Source organism: Pollachius pollachius (assembly GCF_949987615.1).
Source record: "Pollachius pollachius genome assembly, chromosome: 16".
Classification (NCBI taxonomy): Eukaryota; Metazoa; Chordata; class Actinopteri; order Gadiformes; family Gadidae; genus Pollachius; species Pollachius pollachius.
In genome coordinates, this window is record NC_136949.1 from 17,462,045 (window position 1) to 17,479,433 (window position 17,389).

The 17,389-nt window shown below is 45.0% G+C and overlaps 1 protein-coding gene across 6 annotated transcripts; it reads left to right on the plus strand.

Annotated features, from left to right (window-relative positions):
* Nucleotides 1–798: 798 nt before the first annotated feature.
* Nucleotides 799–16,189, plus strand: pum2 (pumilio RNA-binding family member 2). Of its 6 annotated transcripts, none has more exons than XM_079753983.1 (23): nt 799–912; nt 2,484–2,846; nt 4,179–4,247; nt 4,373–4,478; nt 5,042–5,229; nt 5,332–5,495; nt 5,757–6,156; nt 6,271–6,364; nt 6,521–6,628; nt 6,733–6,875; nt 7,070–7,193; nt 8,156–8,296; nt 8,940–9,320; nt 9,636–9,863; nt 10,566–10,833; nt 11,061–11,190; nt 11,306–11,440; nt 11,596–11,733; nt 12,287–12,412; nt 12,696–12,767; nt 13,786–13,907; nt 14,138–14,330; nt 15,000–16,189. In XM_079753983.1, exons 2-23 carry the CDS (start codon nt 2,496–2,498, stop codon nt 15,129–15,131), a joined length of 3,813 nt encoding a protein of 1,270 aa, XP_079610109.1. In that variant the 5' UTR covers nt 799–912; nt 2,484–2,495; the 3' UTR covers nt 15,132–16,189. The 6 variants fall into 6 exon arrangements, with proteins under 6 accessions (XP_079610109.1, XP_079610111.1, XP_079610112.1 ...); XM_079753985.1 differs by having other exon boundaries at nt 11,306–11,434; XM_079753986.1 differs by having other exon boundaries at nt 8,940–9,299.
* Nucleotides 16,190–17,389: the final 1,200 nt, after the last annotated feature.

Genomic DNA, 17,389 nt, shown 5'->3' on the forward strand with positions numbered 1-17,389 from the left:
ATGGTCTAGCATTGCTTTGTATAATATGACCAAATATGACTGCTTTTGGTTCTGCTGAATCAGTCCAGCACCATACAACAACAAAAAATAGCAGTTTAAATAACGAGGCCATCAAATATAAAATACATGATTAAACACTATAGGCCTACATGAAGTGGGACATGTTACTTACTCTATTTTATTTTATCAGTATTATTTATTATTCTGATGCTGCTACTTATTTTTGAGATATTTTTATTTTTACTTATATTTACTTTATCTTGTATTATTGCTGCTCTAGCTGTTGAGGAACCAAGCCTACGAATTGTACTCTTGTGGTACTTGTACAATAAGATGTAATAAAAGTACATCTGATTCTGACATGTGTGATAAGGATTGCAGAACTCTCCTGTTTTCCACCGCTCTCACGACCATGCAGGTCTACCTGCAACATAAGCCCTCCCACTCTAATAACAGTAAAGCTACACAATGAACTTAAGATGAACTCTTTTTTTTTCAAAATCGAATTAAAGATCCATTACAATTAGTGTGTGTATATTCTAATGAATGGTCTGCAATATAAAATAGATTCCATACTTCTCTATACACTTCTTGCTTCCTGTCGGCTGTTTGCTCCATCATGTTTTCGTAGTGCATGATTAAACACTCATATACTAAACATGTGTGACAAGAATTGCAGAACTGTGCTATTTTGCAGGGCTCTCTCCACCGCGCAGGTTTACGTTGGTTCCGATGCATACAGGGAGGGGGCACTGGAGGGTGGAGGCACTGGAGGAGGAGGCGGACTACAAGCGCGGAGTTCACGTTAAAGCTTGGCTCAACCACCACCGCGCTCCACGGAAACAAAACAATAAAGACAACCGGCTAATCTGTGCTCAAGGAACATAGACCCCTCTCTCCACACGACAACGCGTGAGTAGTGTGTTTATTTTTTGATGAAATCGTGCAATATCCCCTTGCAATCAAGGAGTGTTTTCAGCGAGCAAGGTAGTGTGCTCGTGTGTCCCTTTTGTTGCGCGGCGCAGGCCCCTCTGTTTGGACCCGGAGGGGGGCCATGTTGTTTAGCCAGCCACTGTTAGCCTAGCCCTAGACTGTAGCTTGGATGCTAAGCTAAGCTAATTATGCCTGGATTCACCTTCCGTTAAAAACGGCAAACAGCCGATGGTTATGCTAGACGGCTTGACTGCCGTCTAGCATAACACTCGGTTCTTTGGCTGTTTTTAACGGAAGGTGACTCTTAAAGCGTGTATGCGTTGAAACGAGGGGTTGGTTAACGCACAGGAACGTATTTGGTTGTTTCGACTAGGTTAGCATCGGCGTCTCCACCTAGACGTTAGCTTCCCTGCGCTAATAATAAACTGAAATGATGGGCCTGCTTACGTTTGCACGTTTCTTACCATCGTATAAATAAACCGTGGCCAGGTTCTGTTTAACATTGTTGTTGTTGGACTGTTCTTGTTTTAAATTGACATTTGCGAATCATTTGCAATGGCCGTTGTGTCTGAATATTTGTTTGCGAACTAGCCCGATAGCTGCTAAGTCCACTAGCATTTCAGACTATTGGCTCCGTCAGTTTGGGCAGAGAAAAGGGTCTGATCACTCAATGCGACACGGACAACTACATTTATTCGTTTCAACCGTTTTTATTTTCTGGTCAAAAACATGACTGGGCGAGTATTATGTACTTGTCATCCACATTGAGTGAATATTTGGTTCAATTCCGCTATATTATATCGCTAGCTAGCGTCCACATTAAAAGCTGACATAATGCTAACTGTTAGCCGGGCCGTTAGCATTCTTCGGAATCATCAACCGTCAACCTAATCTCACGTATTGAACTCTGTTACACCTGAACTGTAACCCTAACTGGGAGATGTGTCCCTATGGGTGTTCGTACGTGTTTCAGGCCAGGTCTCACACCAGGTTCCGTACGTGTTCGTTAAATGCAGGATTCATGGCAGGAAGTGAAGTACCAGATATTAGCCACATCCCAGCAAGATATTTTAAAACCTTTTTTAATTCATTTATGTTTGACAATGTATATCCATCCACTGATATTATTTCACATGTTGAACTAATTCCCCCCCCCCCCCCCACTAAAGTGGAATAAGTTAATCTTAACCTGCACGTTTTAATAGTTTTATTGTATAACTTGACTTGAACTAGGCCTACAACATGGTTTATAATTGTATAAAGTCTACAACAGCCAACAGCGGCGCCTAAAATGGCGAAAGGATATCCAGGCTGTTACATCTGGTCTGACCCGAGTCTTGGGCTATTTGGCAGGAAATTTAGTTTTCACTTATTAAATTGGATTGTTATCATTTGCATTGAATAGTCTTTAAAGTCACTGCTTTGACTTTTCACCTCCATTCAAAGACTAAATAACACAATGTCTTGAATAACACTCAATCATCTTGTATTCTGTTCAATTTAATTTATTCTGATTGTACACATGTATTCAATATAAACTCTTTATTTAGGTTTCCCGTGGAATGAGCGTTCCATGCAGCATCCTAGGTATGAATGACGTGGCCTGGCAGGAGACAAGAGGTGGGATGCTGCATGCAAATGGTGCTCCTGAGACAGGGGTAGTCCGGGTTCACGGTGGCGGCCCCCTTGCCACAGTGGGCGTAGCTGGACAAGGCCCCGGAGAGCCACATTTACAAGGCATGGACAGGGCATCTAATCCCACCCCAGGTACCCCTCAACCACCACTGAGCGGGCGGTCCCAGGATGATGCCACAGTTGGGTACTTCTTCCAGAGACAGCCCGGGGAGCAACTCGGAGGATGTGTACCAAGCAAACACCGCTGGCCCACTGGCGATGGCAACCATATTGACCAGGTACTAAACAAAAGTTGGAATGGATTGCATGCACCACCAGTTGGGGAAAATAATATGTAAAATATAGCGGATATATAGTCCAGTGCCGGTCTTAAGAACATTTGAAGACTGGAATGTAATTATCATTTTGCCTCATTGAATGGCATGAAGTCAAGAATTAGGGTTAAAGTATAGCCATCCGACCCGTACCAAAGAAATGCATGATCATTTTGGCGGGGAAGTGCCTAAATTGGTCACTTCAAATGTTACTGTACATTTTTGGACACTTTAATATATTCGCCATGCATGTAATCGGCTAAATTTCATGCCACCTATATTCTTATTATTTTAAAAGCCATTTTCATTGGCCAACATGGTAATGCCGCTACATAGTTTAGGTTAAAGATTGTAACAGTCTCGAATTGGAGATATAAGACGGACTACATTCATCATTGTTCAATAATTTGGTCCTTGGTGCAATCCAGTGTTTATGTGGAAAGGAGAAAATGGTTCATCAGATTAGTAAAAAAACAACAACATTTTAGTACACCATAGTGAAGGCTTGTTAAAGCTAGACTAGGGGATTTGACATGATGGGCAGACATTGTAAGTATTTCTAATACTGTGATTTACATTTGTTTTGGAAACAACAATTCAATAGTAACCACCAGATCTACCAAACTCTAACCATCATCAGAAACCTCACCTGATGGAAATTGCAACCATGTCTTTATAATTAGTTTTTATGTAGTCGGATGTCTGGGTCAGCACCAGTGGTCAAACTAGTTTAAAGAGCCAGTGAACCCCAAACTGTTTGTTTTGGTTTATGTCAATGGTATGGTGGTTGCCATACTATGTTTTGCCATTCTCCCTAAAACACTTGGTTAACGCTCCGGTCTGCTGGGAATGCAGTCGGTGTTCTTAAATGCTTTTTCTGAGCGCCTCAGACGTCATGACCAAGGGGAACACTGGCGGCAGTGTGTGTGTGTGTTTCCACACTTGTGGACACTTGTCTTAAAAAGACGGTGCTAAAACGACTGTACTAAAGTGTCTGAAAGTTGTCGTGGATTGAAACCATGGGATAAAACGGCCCACTCTTTCCTTAAACAATTATTTTAATCTGTATGAATTCCAGCTGAAATTGTGGGTTCACTGGCTCTTTAAGAGTTGTTAATATTTATTTAAATGCCCTTTTTATTTAAATCAATTAAACCAAGAGAAACAAGTCGGTTTTATGAAACTTATGATTGCAGATTCCATCCGTAGTCTTTCTTTAACATGACTTTTTTTTTTTTAGAATTGTTTGACCCCTGAAAATCCCCCTGTTGTCTAATGTAGGCCTTTCATTCTCAGGTGCGTGCTGCGGATGAGATGAACTATGACTTTCAAGCACTTGCTTTGGAGTCAAGGGGCATGGGAGAGGTAAGTCACCATACTCCTCAATTCAAACATCTTGTGCAAGTAGAGCTTTTGTGTTTTTTAAAGTTTGCGTCCATTCATTCTGCTCAAGGATTGGATTAAAGTCTGTTTCAACTATTTATTTTTAGCTCCTGCCTGCAAAAAAGCTTTGGGAGTCTGATGAATTGGCGAAGGATGGCCGGAAAGGAATGCTACTAGGAGAAGAATGGCGGGATAATGCGTGGGGAACATCCCGTGAGTGTCTTGACGCATCTATATTTTATTCAGGAACGGGAATTGCTGCTACACTGGATTTTGTTAAATTTACATAACACCACTGCTAGCCTGCACGATTCGGGGAAAAATATGAATCACGATTTTTTAGCTTAGAATTTATATCACGATTTCTTTTCTCACGAAATGTAATTTTTATTGCACATGAACCATGAAAATATGGCAGTACCAAACATAGTTTTTTGGCACCTCTAGCACGTTGTGTTTCATATTGCCCTTTATAACTGATTAAAGTGCAGTATCAAAAACGGCTTGATTTATTTTGTACATATAGCAGCACATTGTCTTTAATTGCTGGCCTTTTAATTCTACTGAACAAACTCCACACACCTGTAAATGAAGGCTTACAAAAAAAGTAATTTAAAACTTAAATCCACACGGGCTAATCGAGATTTTATAAAGATTTATCATGCAGTCCTAACCACTACCCACGTGGTATGTCTACCAAAAATGTACTGGCCTTATCATTGGATGTATTTTTGTTTCAGAAATGTTTGTCTTAATCAACTTTTTTTAATATTCAGATCATTCAGTGTCCCAACCTATCATGGTGCAACAGAGACCAGGGCAGAGTTTCCACGGGAATGGGGATGCCAACTCCGTGCTGTCCCCCCGCTCCGAAGGCGGTGGGCTGGGTGTGAGCATGGTGGAGTACGTGCTCAGCTCCTCTCCCGGTGATAAGATGGACAGTCGTTACAGGAACGGCGGCTATGTATGTTTCCATCCTTTTTTCTTTTTCTGTTACCATTGCATAATTTGTGTGGCTTTTTATAGAATTGTCCTTTGGTATATTTGTTAACTCTGATGCTGACAGGGTACTGGAGACGTCAACCCAGACGGCAGAGAGAAGAGTGACGTCCCAGATAAGACGTCTCCGTTTGAGGAAGATAAAAACCCAGAGTTGAAATCTGGGGAGGAGGGCGACCCTTCAAAGGCTAACGGAAGAGGCCTTCTCAATGGCATGGACAAAGACTTCAAGTACGACCTTTGTAGCTTTTTTCAGGCCTTACGATTGTTTTCCGTTTCTTATAAAGGCATTTATAGTTTGTTTGGGCTTGGACATGAAATGAATGACAGCAGTTTTTACACAATGAATGTATTTCTCATCGCCAATTTTGGATGCAGACTTTTATAGGCTACATAATCTGAAACCCAGTTAATCATAGAATTTCTTCATTGGGCTTCCATAAACATTGCCCTCTATCAACGTCATCTAAACCTTAACCTTTGCTCATGTAGTCCTACCCCTGGCAGTCGCCAGGCCTCGCCCACCGAGGCTGTGGAGAGGATGGGTCCTGGTCAGGGTGGCATGGAGATGATGGGACAACATCCGCACCAACATCAACACCAACATCAGCATCCCCACCAACATCAGCACCTGCATCAGCACCAGCACCCCCATCACGCCCACGCCATGCAGCAACAGCAGCAGCAGCAGAACGCTGTGCAGAATAAGGGCCCCAACGAGGACTTCCAGGGCCACGACGGCCAGGGTATGGGAGGCATGGAGCAGCAGCAGCAGCAGCAGCAGCAGCAGGCCGGTGTGGAGTCTTTGCAGTTTGACTACGTCGGAAACCAAATCCAGGTGGACTCCTCCGGGACCCCTGTGGGACTGTTTGACTACAACTCCCAGCAGCAGGTATTTTTATTGAACAGGCTATACACCGGGAGCATTCACTAAAATCACCGTAGGTGGAGTATAGTGAATTGAACTGCCAACAAGCTAATGCCCCTGCCCTTCGTCCCTGCTCAGCTGTTCCAGAGATCCAACCATCTGACTGTTCAGCAGCTCACCGCTGCTCAGCAACAACAATATGCTCTAGCTGCAGCGCAGCAGCAGCATCTGGGTAGGTCGCCTCGAAGCACATATTGCCTCTCTCTGGTGTCTTTTCCTGGTACCGCGGCTCTGTGTTTTTAAATGCACACAATTCCATACAGACCGGGTTTTGAGCTATTTTGTGGAAGTGTTGGTTCTGAAGCATTTCTTGTTCCTCTTCCTACAGCTGGACTTGCCCCTGCTTTTGTGCCAAACCCGTACATCATCAACGCTGGCCCTCCTGGGACTGACCCCTACACCGCCGCAGGCCTGGCTGCCGCAGCCTCACTCGCAGGTTAGAGACTGGACCCCCTGGACTCTATTTGTTTGATGTAAGGCATGATCAACTTGTAATTTTATAATGATGTAATTAAATAACCGGTAAATGTCTTCCTCAAGGTCCAACAGTTGTCCCGCCGCAGTACTACGGTGTACCATGGGGCGTGTACCCAGCCAACCTTTTTCAGCAACAGGCCGCAGCAAATGCCAATCACTCGGCCAATCAGCAAGCATCCAATCAGGGACCAGGTCCGGGGCAACAGGTGTGTGTGTGTGTGTGTGGGTGGGTGGGTCGTTGGGACAACCTCTACCAGAACAATTCTCAGTCTTCTGTTTTGATGGAATGCTTTCTGATGTTCATTTTGGAAGTAGTTTGATCTTGTTTGGAAATATCTAAGGTAATATCACTGATATTTTTATTATTATTATTTGTGTGTAATATCCTGTTTTGCTCTAGGTGATGCGCACAGGAAACAACCAGCGGCCCCTGACCCCAGGCCAGGGCCAGCAGAGCCAACAGGAGAGTCTGGCTGCTGCGGCGGCCGCAGCTAACCCCGCCTTGGCCTACGCTGGCATGTCAGGTCAGCCACCGCCTATGTAGTGCCCGCCGTTACACCAACACGAGTGCTTACTATAACTTTGATAACGCTAAAGTTACATTTGACCAAAAGCAACGGACTGTAGTATCTTAGCAGCTTACCTTGCTATTACACAGTTGATTTTTGTTTGAAGTAATTTGAAAACGTTTAAGATGTATTTTGCCAGATCGGTTTGATACTGATTGTATTGCAGTCTCTCCTGGTCAAACTGTTGAGATTAATACTGGTTCAAATGACCCAGGGTGCTTTACACCCTGCGGACCCCACCGGTTTGATGTCTCTGTTTACACCATTATTATTTACACCAAGATGTCCATTCAAAGTAGGGTTTTTAGTCAGTTACTATGGCCCTTTTATGTACATCCCATAATGTGACCATCTGGACATGTTCATGTAAAGATTCATATTTCACAAAGTTTACAATGTAACATGTAGGAGAACAGAATGAGGCTGACATACAGGACTAGCCCCAGACCTGGTTTTACAGTACTGTTAAGCAACCATCCATCATCTAAATGTTCATGGCTTTCATGAGACCCTTTTGACACCGCTAGTATAGTAATGATGAGGATCTATTCCATAGTGTCGCATACTAAAGGACAAATTAATCAGACTTGTACTACTTGGGGAGGGTGGTTGAAAACCTCAATTCACATAGGAGTCGTGGTTCTTAACTTTTTGCGTTTTTATTATTGCAATCAGTTGATTAAAAAACTTTTTTAAAACATGTTATACACAATTAAAATATGTTTTACAAAGATCACCAGATTCACACCTGAATTTTCTATTCTTGGAATGAGCTCAGAATCATTGACACAGTCATGCGCGTTTAAAAAAAAAAAAAAAAAAAAATCATCCACACTAATGCAATATTTAGGGTTGTGTTGTATAATGTTAGAGGAATTGAGTCTTATCCAAGGTTTGCCCTCTCTCAAACACTCCAGGCTACCAAGTGTTGGCCCCTGCTGCTTACTATGACCAGAATGGCGCCCTGGTGATGGGCCCCGGGGCCCGCGGGGGTCTAGGAGGCCCCATGCGTCTTGTCCAAACTCCTCTCCTCCTGAACCCTGCAGCAGCCCAGGCCGGTGAGTCGGGAGGATATTTCTGAACACATTCCAAGTGAGGGGAGTGGCTAAACGTCATGCTCCCGTTAGTAAAATAACCCTACCGTGGGATCCAAAGAGCGGATATGCTCTGATCATTTACACAATGTTAGTTAACTGATTAATTACGTCTGAAATCGAAACCAAAAACCCAAGGTGTTCCAGCTTTATCTCCTGAATGAATCAGTTATTGTCTATTGATTTTTAATGCATTTTTTTTGAAAACGTATTCTATAACCACTGTGTTGCTGAGGGTAAGATTTAAGGGCTATATGAGGATAATTTGTAAGAACTGGAATTGCTAGATGAGACGATCCGTTTTAGTTTAGCAATTGCTTCGGTGTGAGACATCTTGGATATAAAACTAAAGAATATATAATAAATTAAGAATCCTTTCATGAATGGTTGGAGTAGTCCATCTTCCTTTCAATCACGGGCGTATGAATTCAACAATGGGGGTGGGGGAATTTTTTGGAGATCAGTTTCAAATCATATTTCTCTATGACTTTTGAGTCTTGCCTTTAGCACTTTTTTTTTTTTGCTAAGGTGAGTTGGGTATCAATCGATTTTGTCCTCACGCCACTATGGCATGGCATTACATCACCCTTTTCTCCAATTACTACAGCAGCATCTGCATCCGGCTCGGGCAACATGTCGGGCCCTCAGGGGAACGCGATGTACCGCTCCCTAACCCAGCAGCAGCAGTCCCAGGCCCAGCAGCAACAACAGGCCCAACAACAGCAGCAGCAGCAACAGCAGCAGCAACAGCAGCAGCAGCAGCAGCAGCAGCAGCAGCAACAGCAGCAGCAGCAGCAGGGCCTGCCCTACGCCTCGGCCTCGCTGCCCCCCACCTCCCAGAGCAGCTCCCTGTTCTCCCACGCCTCGGCCGGCCAGCCCCCCCCCAGCTCCTCGCTGGGCTTTGGCGGCGCGCAGGGCTCCCTCGGCGTGGGCTTGGCCTCGGCACTCGGGGGCTTTGGCTCCTCGGGTCAGTCTCCACACGCAAATGGTTATATATTTATTTTTGTAGGCTTAAGGAGTTAGTTTAATTTTTTTTTTAAAGTGGTTAATATTATAGTTATTATTTATTTGTTATGGGCAGCATTGTTTCATGCCAGCTTGAGCTGGCTGTTTCTTCACAGCGAGGCTCACTGTAGAAAAACATGGAATTAGATTTCTCTGCGCTGCTGCAATTAACCTAGATCCCTGTAGCATGTAACTGAGGGTCTACATTCAGCTTTTGGAGCATGAAATGGTTGCATATCACACCTAGACACATCATCCGCGTCCCTCCTCCCTGACGCTCTCCTCCTCCCGTCTCCAGTTTCCAGCTCCAGCAGTAGCAGTGTCTCCCGCAGAGATTCCTTGCTGGCCAACTCCGACCTCTACAAGCGCGGCGGCAGCAGCCTCACCCCCATCGGCCAGCCCTTCTACAACAGCCTGGGCTACTCGTCCTCGCCGAGCCCCATCGGCCTGACCCCTGGACACTCCCCGCTTACCCCCCCGCCCTCCCTGCCCTCCTCCCACGGCTCATCCTCCAGCCTTCACCTCGGTCAGTCGGAGTGAATTTTCCTTCATATAAACCTCCCTGTATTATATTTTTAAGAACGTACCGTCCTTGCATTTCTCGTCCTCAAATATGATATAGTATTTGACAGTTGTTCTGTCTATTCTGAAGCAATGCTAGTATAAGACCAAGCCAATGTTTTTTTTAATCATCGCTACATCAAGCTTGCTGTATTACTATTTGGTTAACTGGAATAAGTAACACAACCCCAGGGTGAGATGGAAAGGGATTTTTAAAAGGAAAATGCAGTATTGCAATGCTGCCGTTTGCTCCACTTGTCAACCCACCACTGTAAACTAGTGATGACACACATACTGGATGCATAAGAAGCATTCAAGCGAGCATATGGTATATTATACACTGCCATCGTGCTTATAACTTTCAAGCTGCTTGAACATATTTTACATTTATGGCCAGACATAGTGGACTCATTCATCGATCATAGTTAAGACGCAAATATGGGACCGTGGTGGCTTATCTTTTGATGGCTCATCCTAGTGACGGTTGTGGGCAGGCTAGAGTAAGAGTGTGTACCTCATTGGCCGGTGGCCACGTTGACTAAAGCGGTAGGTTCACGACGAGCAACACTTGAATGTCCCCGTCATATTCTGTAAAAAACACAGCTGCTCCTGTTTTTCCCACACTAATGAGCCATTCCCGTTTCCTCAACGCTCTCTCTCCCTGAAGGAGGTCTCACCAACGGCAGCGGGCGCTACATCTCGGCGGCCCCGGGCGCGGAGGCCAAGTACCGCAGCAGCGGCAGCGCCTCCAGCCTGTTCAACTCCAGCAGCCAGCTGTTCCCGCCGGCCCGGCCGCGCTACAGCCGCTCCGACGTCATGCCCTCCGGACGCAGCCGGCTGCTGGAGGACTTCCGCAACAACCGCTTCCCCAACCTGCAGCTGCGCGACCTGCCCGGCCACATGGTGGAGTTCTCCCAGGACCAGCACGGCTCCAGGTACGATGGGCACAACCCGCTGTTGGACATGAGGGAGCCGTGGAGTCATGGGGCTTGTGCGAATATGAGTATAGGAAGAAAAGATCCTATTTATATGTTTTTGTGTTTTATTTAAGTATAGATGCATTATTATAGCTTTGGAAAAATAAGCAGGGGAAATTTTCCAAAAGAAAGACCAACATGATTTATTGCAGTTATAAGCCTCCATCCACCCTCTGCCCGACCAGGTTCATCCAACAGAAGCTGGAGAGGGCCACGCCCGCCGAGAGACAGATGGTGTTTGGCGAAATCCTGCAGGCGGCGTACCAGCTGATGACTGACGTGTTTGGGAACTATGTAATCCAGAAGTTCTTTGAGGTGAGAGACGGAAAGATCCCGTTAGGCGCTAAGAGTCGTTGATTCTGTCCATCCTGCAGACAAGTTGACGTGTAGGTTTAGCATAACAATGGATGTCCTCTTTGTCCCTGGGCAGTTTGGGAGCGCGGACCAGAAGCTGGCCCTGGCCACCAGGATCCGTGGCCACGTGCTGCCCCTGGCTCTGCAGATGTACGGCTGCAGGGTCATCCAGAAGGCTCTGGAGTCCATCTCCTCCGACCAGCAGGTAATTGTAAGTGAGCCTTGTTTTTTTTTATCTCTCCAAATAGGAAATAATAGAGAAAACAAAGTATTAACTAAATGTACAGATAATGAAGTATATTCTTTAGGGCTTGTTCACTAATGTCAGTGTACATTACCCCTCGCTCTTTCCGCTTGACCCCACAGAGCGACATCGTGCGTGAGCTAGACGGCCACGTGCTGAAGTGTGTGAAGGACCAGAACGGCAACCACGTGGTGCAGAAGTGCATTGAGTGCGTCCAGCCGCAGGCCCTGCAATTCATCATCGACGCCTTCCAGGGCCAGGTGAGGCCTCCTTGGCTTGTAGGACTTGACACCCGTGCCATCCTGATCTAGTTAAATAATATAAAGAAAACAATGGCCACTCAAAGCGCTTTCCGATATTGCGCTGCATTCAACCATTCATACACGTATTGACACACCAGCCGCGGTGTCCACCATGCAAGGCAACAGCCAGTTTGTCAGGAGCAGTCAGGGTTAGGTGTCCTGATCAATAAAACATCGACACTCGCTAGGAGGCGCCGGTAATCGAGCAAGCAACTGTCCAGTTAACAGTAAACCTGCTCTAACTCCTGAGCCACATGCCACCCCATACATCTACTGGGTATAATGGGTTCAGTATGTGCTCTACTATACTGTCATGGTTGAGCTTATAAACCTTGGGTTTCTCAAGAAAACTAAATAGATTGCCCCGATTTTAATTATTTTCAATTAACAAGAAGTCAATCCAAAAAAATGCCCTCAAGGTCACGAATGTGTAAAACGAAACGGAAAATCATTGCAGACAGTGGGTCTCGGGAAGTACTCCTTCAAACTCTCCATTGTGATTGGTCGGCAGGTGTTCGTGCTGTCCACCCACCCATACGGCTGCAGGGTGATCCAGAGGATTCTGGAGCACTGCACCCAGGAGCAGACCCTGCCCATCCTGGAGGAGCTGCACCAACACTCCGAGCAGCTGGGCCAGGTGAGCCCTCCTGGACAAACACCATGCTAGTTTGGTATCCTCTGTGTATGCGTTTGCCCCGCCTGATTTTTGTTTTTTTGTTGGTGCGTTGTTCACATTGCCATTTTATTTTCTCATCTATTTTGTGTATAGTCTATGGTCTGTTGTAGATTCATTTCCAACGAGCAATGACTTTCTGCCAGTTGCCCTTTTTTTTGTTTTAAAATTTGACATGTAATTATGCTGATTTTTAAACCATCCATCTTGCCCCCACCCTTCCCTCCACCTATTCCCCTCCATCTAGAAGTATCAAGGCGTATCATTGGAGATGACGCCCAAAACATATTATACAGTGTCCAGCGATGCACTGTTCAAGGTCAGAGCACTTTGCCTCCCTCTTGCGGATGCCCCTCCTTCTAAACTACTACCACCACCTTCTGTCTGTCTCCTCCTTTTCTCTGCTTTCCCTTCCCAGAGTCTGACCTAACATGGTCGAGAGACCTTTAACCCCCCCCCAAAGCCCTTTCCCTCTCTGGACAGAGCTCACCCTCTAACCCACACCAGCCTCTCCAGCTGCTGCCTGTTCCTTTTCCTCCTCCTAATTTAACTCTACGTCCTCCTCTGCTCCCGTCGCCGTCCTTACCCACCCTGCTTCGGTGTCCCGCTCTCTTGCTATGGCTTTTTGAAATGGTTGGGGAGGGGGGGCTCAATTCTTTCCTCTTTCTTTTAGGCCAAAGGTGTCTGCTGACTACCCCTTTTTTCCTACCCCTACTTGCAATTATCCTGCTTTCATTTCAGTTGCTTTGTAGAAGTGCCCTGGGGGCAGATTGACTCATAAAGTCAGGGCAACACAAACATGCTACAATCTTCACTCTCGAGCACGGTTTTATTTTGTATGGAAATTGCCTTTTCTAGGCTATTTATAGCATTATGGCCAACTGAAAGGGCACACTTAAGGGAAGGCAATTTGAGCGCTGTGTTCTTCACCGGTCCAGGTGAGTTGCGGCGCCCATGTCGCCGCCCATCTGCTTCCAGGTGTAGGCTCCACATCCAAAACCACACTACCTGCCATTTGATATCTGAAGGGCCAAAGGTGCTTCTGGCTGCTCCCTGGGCTGCCAGCAGCACCTGTTGGGTCTGACCCCCTGTAGTGATGACATTATGGTCTTTGTTGTATACTGCCACATGGGGAGGGTGGGGGGTGTTGCCCATTCATCCATCCCTCTTAGTTTACTTTCCTTGCAGAAATGCATGATTCTATCACGCTCCAATACGAGATCAGTAGGAAAACTAGTGCATGAAGATTCTTTTTTTTTTCTCCGTTTTCTTTCTGCAAGTCCATTTCTTTTCTTGTGTGAATGACCAATCTTGTGCCTCTTGAATATCCCCCTCAGGACCAGTATGGTAACTATGTGATTCAGCACGTCCTGGAGCACGGCAGACCTGAGGACAAGAGCAAAATCGTGGCCGAGGTGCGCGGGAAGGTCCTTGTCCTGAGTCAGCATAAATTTGCAAGGTAAGCATGACAATATGTAAGTGATGTCAAATTCAATGCATGCTGAGACCGACCAAGAGCCGGCCTTGATTTGGCAAAATTAGGAAATCGGTGACAAACAATATCCACAGCACGTTTTATGTTTTCGAGCGGATTATTAACACAGTTTAGAAATGGTGAGTGAAACAGTGTAGCCATGATGCCAAAGGCTGTGTTCAATCGAGGCCCCTGCCTTGTTCCCCGGTCCTTAGCAACGTGGTGGAGAAGTGTGTGATCCACTCGTCCCGTGCCGAGAGGGCCCTGCTCATCGACGAGGTGTGCTGCCAGAAGGACGGCCCCCACAGCGCCCTGTACACCATGATGAAGGACCAGTACGCCAACTACGTTGTCCAGAGGATGATCGACATGGCAGAGCCTGCCCAACGCAAGATCATCATGCACAAGGTTGGTTCACTCATGGGGTGTGGTGGCTTTCACTTGTTACCAAAAGTAGAACAGTTAAATTGCCTGCACAGTGTTGGATGGTAGACTTTTTACTGGACTAAATGTCTTTACCAAAATGGGAGGCACAGGGGTACTGCAAAGAGCGAGCAGGCAGACCGAATGGATGGGTGAATCTAAGTTTTAGTTAGGGGGGAAAAAATGAGGTTTGCAGGTTTTGGGAACCAATGGACTAGTCTGTCATGAGATTCAGGATGGCCCTCTTATTACATCTGACTCAAAGCTAATGCACATCCAACCATGCCTGGTTGGATGTGACACAAAAGCCTTGACACAAAAGCTTTGTGTCAAAGTTTCTGCAGAACAGTTACTGGTTAAAGGTCGCCCCCTTCTGGCCAGCCAGGGGGTAGTTGATTTCAATTGTAGACAAGATGGCTACTCTAAAGAGCGACATGACACCCTATGTCGATTTACAGTATTTGTTTAAAATTGGATGTAAATGAAAAACTTGGACCAGGGCTTGTCTTAAAGATGAGAAAAGGACGTGCTTCCAATGTCTACCTAGCTCGCTTGTGTTGTACTTGCCCCAATGAAAATAAAAAGGTAATTGTTTATGCAAGCACTTAAAGGCTTTGCAAAGGTTTTGCATCAAATTGTTCTCCCTCCCACTAGATCCGGCCTCACATCGCCACCTTGCGCAAGTACACCTACGGCAAGCACATCCTGGCCAAGCTGGAGAAGTACTACATGAAGAGTGGAGCTGACCTAGGGCCCATCGGGGGCCCCACAAACGGCCTCATGTAGATGCCTGTTGATTAACCCTAAAGCCCATAGAGGCCAGAGAAGGAGCCCTCCTAACCTATGACCCACTCCCTTGATGAATTTTAATGTTATTATTGGAATTGGAAAAAATCTATGATGATACTTCACCCAAGAATACTGTGATGTTAACCCAGCCCCCCTTCCCCACACGCACACACTCTGATTTTCTTGCCACAGCACACCCTTGTGGCCACAAGTGGACGCACAGCCAGGCTGACGACTGGGGTCAAAGCACAACAAGCCTGTTGATGTAATTGCTGTATCTGACTGGTTTTCATATAATCTTGTAAATTTAGGTTTTAATTTTTACCTTGTAAATTCTCTGTAGAAAAAAGTTGTATACATTTACTGACATATACAATTCTTACAATTACACCAGCACGTGACTTTGAATGGCCCATCTGATGGTTCCTTTTAAATCGTATGGCTTCGTTTTTTTTTTTTATACCAAGACTAATGACGTCAGCCATTCCGATTTCAAAATATAATATTTGAACAGCTCTCCCAGGCTAAATGGACCCAAGGTGTCCCAAGTCGACCAAGTTGACTGTTTTTGATGAATTAATTTGAAATTAGCCCTGTAATAAGAATAGTAAGGAGGAGGAACTCTTAAAGTCCACAGATTATACCATGTACCTCGCATCATGTTGGGTCACCCAAGGCCTTTTTGAAGACCCCCTTCGTGTGTGTGTGTGTGTGAAACTGCTTGTGTTTGGAGAGCTCTAATCCTAACATTTGGGGCAGTGTCTCGACATGCTTTTTTTTTTTTCTTTTTTTTTTTTAAATGGTTGGGGGCGGGGGATATTAGTTGGCTGACTGCATGACTTCAACTGTTTGAGTTTCGGTACGCGATCCATTGATTTAAGCCAGTATTCTCTGTTGGTGAGCCTTCTCGCTCCTCTTCAGCTGGTACTTTTAAGGGATCCTTCCATGACGAGAGAAAGGCCATTGTCGTTTTTTTTTTTTTTTTAGCTGCCCATAACATAATTAAAATGGTAGCGCATGAGCTGTGGTTGTAATGGTGTAATCTTAACATTAAATAAGCCGGGGGGGGGGGGGGGGGGGGGAAGTGGGGTATGCATTAGCATGCAGTGACCTGTGACCAGGTTATTTTTTATTTTTTTTATGCTTAGAATATATATTTTCTCTTCCTACGGTAAGCTGTCACACAGAACCTGGTAGGAGATCCTCTTACTTTGGTTTTGTGTGACATCGTACCGATCTTGTAGTTTAAGATGAACACTGCCCTAGGAAACTTTTTTTTTTCTTCTTTCGTGTACTGAATATCACCTTGTCATAGAAGTAGTTTAGCGACGTATAGCATCTTTTATATATACAAGTAACTTGTTGCTTAAGGTTGAAGGGTTGCGGGCTTGAAGCAAAGATGGTACCCACGGAGCCTGATGTTGGTCTGTTGTGTCTATAGGAAGGGGCGCATATCCCAACCTTGTACCTTTTTTGAAAGGAATAGGATACTTTTGGGCAAAGGAACATTTCTGGAACCTCTTCAGATTTATTTTCTTTATTTATCTTGTCAGTTTTTTACGTTGGGAGCGCAAGTTGTGCTAATGGAGGCTAGTGGTGGTGAGGGGGGGGGGGGGCCATCAGAAGCTGCTATATAACTCAACTGCAACGCTAGTCGTGATGGCTTTTTCCTGTTTTGTTTCTTCCGCTTCTTCATATGAATAATTGTAGATGACATGTAGTATATGTGCAGGTAATAAGTGTAAGTTTATTAGTTTAATTGAAATGTCTAGTTGTGGTGTCTCAATGGGCCTTGCTGAATTTGTAGTGATGCTTTTACTTTGTCTGTACAGTTGTACATTTGTAAACGTTGATGCTGTAAATGGGATGTCTTTTACACTTCTAGGGGAAAGCAAAAAAAAAGAAGCATTTTGATTTGTGTATATTCATCACTCCTTTCCCCTTTTGAATATAATGTATACAGTTTTATTTGATCAAGCGTTATTTTAAACAAAATACTTTTTACGGCTTCTCAAACTTTTTTTTTGGTGTATTCTACTATGGGATAATCCAGCCTCTTTGTACTGGAGCTGTAAAGTCCACTGTTAGTCTTTTTGACGTAATGACAGTTTAGGAGAGAAAAATACAAAACGCCACCAATGCTCTGTACTTTAAACATGAGGCTGCATTTAGTCCTCTGCTAACATGGAAACTTCACAGGAGATAACAATTATTTTTGTACAGAAAAGTGCTGTATTTTGAAACAGCCGCTACCT